Source organism: Mya arenaria, chromosome 5, assembly GCF_026914265.1.
Source record: "Mya arenaria isolate MELC-2E11 chromosome 5, ASM2691426v1".
Classification (NCBI taxonomy): domain Eukaryota; kingdom Metazoa; phylum Mollusca; class Bivalvia; order Myida; family Myidae; genus Mya; species Mya arenaria.
The window spans coordinates 10,728,818-10,733,019 of record NC_069126.1 but is presented as its reverse complement, the minus strand read 5'-3'; the positions used below and the strand labels follow the sequence as shown (position 1 = coordinate 10,733,019).

At 37.6% G+C, this 4,202-nt stretch overlaps 1 protein-coding gene across 1 annotated transcript; it reads right to left on the bottom strand.

Annotated features, from left to right (window-relative positions):
* Nucleotides 1-805: 805 nt before the first annotated feature.
* LOC128234517 (uncharacterized) lies at nt 806-2,926 on the bottom strand. The gene is made up of 4 exons (XM_052948775.1): nt 2,887-2,926; nt 2,195-2,355; nt 1,610-1,708; nt 806-1,183 (listed from the first exon to the last, which is right to left on the bottom strand). The coding sequence occupies exons 1-4, from the start codon at nt 2,924-2,926 to the stop codon at nt 806-808; spliced, it is 678 nt and encodes a 225-aa protein (XP_052804735.1).
* Nucleotides 2,927-4,202: the final 1,276 nt, after the last annotated feature.

Sequence of the window (4,202 nt, the reverse complement as noted above, 5' to 3'; positions counted from 1 at the left end):
CGTCATAAATACTTCGTCGGATGGCATTATTTTGCATCGAATGAAGACACATAACTTCACAATTTTTAAATCAAACATAGCGCAGTCTACGGCGCTTACGGAGCCCCGCCTTCGGTTTTTCACTAGAGTTTAATTGAGAGTTTAGTTTCTTAAAACACTTCGACAAACCTTTCCACAAAACGTTCGCACTGTCAAAACATTATTTTGGAAACAGATTTGTCGAAGTGTTTGATGCAACTAATAACCTTATCCAACTCGAAAAATAAACAAAGGCGGGGCTCTTTAAGCGACTTAGACTGCGTTTCGTTTCATTTAAGATGGTGTAGTGAACGAAAAGTTATCTTTGTATAAAATCTTTATTTTAAGCAAAATGTTGCCTTCCGACGTAGCATATATGACGAAATTTATCACGTGGTATTCATATACTGTAACTGAAGCTGACCTAAACTTCATGGAGATTCATTGTCGTAAACTTGGGTAGAAAAGTGACAAAAAGAGTACTACGAAGTTACCTAGATTTGACCGGACATGACCTTTAATCGAAATCGTATGGAAGCATTCTAAGAAGATAAAATGACGATTTAGAAGAACATGTGTTGTTCGTGTTTTTGATATTTGATATTTGAACAACTGACCTAGTTCTTAATTTGAAACACATTTCGGCCAAGTTACTAAAAAAATGGCTGGACAACGTATTATATAGTTTAAAAAATGCAGGTTGACCACAGGCAATGACCAATCATAATAGCTCACCAAAAAGCTAAAGTATCCACATGTTGTTTTCAATGTAAAGAAACATTCTCTTTTATGGGTATCTTCTTGTCCTGGAAGCCGGTGTCTGAATGTACTTCATGACCAGATTTTTTGTCTGGATTGCCCTGTTCAACGCTCCGTTGCCACCATTTTCTTCGTCAGAGGTATTCTTCCGCACACGGCGTACTACTTTTGACCCCCTTTTCACGGAGAATACGACTTGTAGAACAATCAGAGCAACAGAGAGGAGAAGCACAATCAATGCGATAATAAGATTCGCTGTCGGATTCGGTCGGCATGCGGTCAGAGGGGTTTGATTCATGTCGGCAATCTGTTGCAAACAAGTGCTGATCGGGAAGACTCTAGAAAACACCAACGAGAGAAGGAATCCGATGACGTTTATCCAGAAGAGCATCCATTGTGTGCCAGCCTTAAATTTAAAATCATCTGAAGTCATAGAAAATTAGGTGTTCTCAATATAATGCACAGTATGCTAATAATAATTTAAGCCAAAGTTGGACGAGCGAAGAAAGATGGAGAAAACTGATCTTAGTTTTCTGTGGAAAATTATTGGCTTGCTCGAAAAGCCAAACATACGGTACTTTGATTTCGTGAATATAAAACAGCTAGTGCATTTTTACCGAATCGTTTTCTTGTTCTTTACTAAAGGTAATAAATTGAATATTTTATTAAATTCTGACGTGTACGTATTTGACTAGTGACATTTACATCACCAAACTTACCAAACTTACCAGTTATGTCACATGTATCGCATGCACACAAAGCACTTTCTAACAAATTGAAATCGTCGGAATTTTATGAGAGTTTTTCTGCAATACTCTTTATAGCGACCTACCCAAGTAATGCGCCGGAAGCAAACAGATTCCCTCCCGTTCTCAAGGGGTTTGCTGGCCTCGCGTATGAATATGACAGCAACCACAGAGTAGACCAGGCCCTGGAAAAACACATGTAACTGTTACTGCATCTACCTTGAGTTATTGAAAAAAACTCGGCTTGTGCCAAAACTATTTAAAATTTACGAACAATCTACATGAATATATCAAATAACCATAATGTACAAATAAAAACGTTATGAAATGGTTTCTGCAAAAATAGGATTGAAGAACAAATAAGTTAAACTTATTCTTTATTCTATGATTGTGACACAAGTGATCACAACCTTATATAAATCACTTCCGTTGGCAAGACTTTACACGAGACCGTGATCTTGGTTGGACCACACGAAGGAAACCCACTTGTCCTGCTTGGTTACCGCACACCAAACTCACATGCGAAGAACAGAGACATGTTGATATTGGAGTAACGATCAATGTTTCTGCGACTACAGGGTAATGATTCTAATTGAATTACAGTATTCAATGGGACACATACATTTTAGTAAGTGAATATAAAATGCATATAGAACACAAATTAAACGCACCGTTATTCCAAAGAAGCAACCTCCTCCAACACTAGCGGGATACTCATAATATGGCGCAGTTGCGAGCACCGCCGATAGCCCGAACATGAGCAGACAGACAGACACTGCAACAATGGCCACCATGAGGCGCCGTAACACCAGCAGAATCCGCGCTCTCTCTCCTAGGTGTGATATATGAATTGTTATTTATTTACATGAGCTGGTCAACAGTTACGTTTTTTTTTGTGTAAATATTTTCATTTAGATTAATGCATTTTATTTTATTTAGATTTGATATTTATAACACATTTATCGGCTAAAAATTGAGAGACGTTTTGTTAAATGATTGTATTCGACTCGAGTAGATTTTTTTAATTTTGATTTCGGCAATTCGTTGCGAGCAAGTACTGATCAAGAAGACTCTAGCACCTCGTGAAATCCGAATCTGAAATAATCCACTCGCGTCAAATACAACCTACCGGATCAAAATGTAGTACTTATATCTTAACATGTTTCACTTTACGCCTATCAACTTCCTTTTCCGTTTTTGCATTTAGGCCACAACAAATTGATTATTTGTTCGTCGGATTTGCCGCACCTAAAATTCGAAAAACGGAAAAAAAAAACAAAAAACTTTTTGGCCGCGCATATTATCTATTTTCTACTTCTGAATTTCCTCTATTTTCCGAATTTCTTTTACTTAGAATTTAAACCTGCAACGTCGACTTCGCCGTTTTTTGAAAGTATTTCCATGTTTTAAATTCTTCCCTAGCAAACTTTCCTCGTCTCAGAACAAAATCAGGTCCGGGTAACCGTAAACAGCCGATATTTGTTGACAGTCTTTTTTGTCGGGAACATTTTGCAGTATTTCCGGTATTCACCGGTATTATTTTTCATGTTACTTTCAGTTTTCGTAATGTAAAATACACGTCAGTGTCATAGTCAATGGATTATAGTCTTCAGTAAACAACAACAGTTTCACAGCGTCGAAGGCAATAATTATTTATGTGTGTTTTAAGTAATTCATTGTCTTGTACTTAAAATTTAGTGCTAGATAATAAATAAATCGCATTTTGAGTGCAAGACTAATATTAAAATACACGGACATACGACTTACAACCATTTAACATGTTTTCGTGAGTAATGTTTTAAATTCTCAGTTTTCATATACTCATAATTGTTATAAACAGATAAAAATAGTACGACTTGTAAATGATTAAGAAACAGTCTGTATTTATGCACCAGTCAAATGTAACCACGCCCCCCCCCATGTCCGGGGGTATACCGGGGATAGCCGGGGAAATGGGCCGTGTTTTTTCCTTCCAGGTGGCCCCGCAGTGCCGGGTAAATGCGGTGGATTTACCCGGGGTTGGCTGGACCGAAAGTCAAAGTCCCCGCTATTCCCCCCTGGAGGGGGGGGGGGGGGGTTGTTGTTTTCTTTGATCGATTTGTAGAAAGTGGCCTGTTATTAAAGTGGCCTGTTTCTTACGGGCATTGGAGCTATGGAGGCCTTCATGTTATTTTTTTTCAAGGCACGGACCTATAAACCATAGGTTCGTGGTCATGGCGTTGTCTTGAAAGGGAAACATCTTTATTCCACCACCTGCTCTAATATAATGACCGATGCCACATTTGCAGATTTGTTTGATATTGCTTCAAGTATGTTGTCCCGCAATTTAATCCACAGCGTCTTTTTTTAGAAATGTTCTCTGTGTTATTTACATTTTCGATCTTCTGCCATGTCAAAGTCACTACAATCTTCTGCCATGTCAAAGTCACTACAATTTTATATGTGCTTCAAGAGGTTAAGACCATTTAGACCTGCCCCAATATTTAGAAATGCTCAAATGATGAATTACTTTTACTAGTCTAAAATGTTTTTTTTTGTAATAGTAAGTTAGATTATTACGGAATGAATCGATAGATTTCTTTTGGTCTTCGAATGATTGCACGTTACTGTGAGGAATGTTGTCTTTACAATATATCCACGTTTAAATTGCTGATGAAATGAAAGTTAATAGTAAAGCGC

Excerpts from the sequence above, each read along its gene's own strand:
- LOC128234517 (XM_052948775.1), bottom strand. The coding sequence starts at position 2,926 with ATGGAAATACTTTCAAAAAACGGCGAAGTCGACGTTGCAG. Across the intron at positions 1,709-2,194 it reads GTTGCTTCTTTGGAATAACG|GGCCTGGTCTACTCTGTGGT; the intron begins GTGCGTTTAATT and ends GTGTTTTTCCAG. Across the intron at positions 1,184-1,609 it reads GCTTCCGGCGCATTACTTGG|GCTGGCACACAATGGATGCT; the intron begins GTAGGTCGCTAT and ends TTTAAATTTAAG.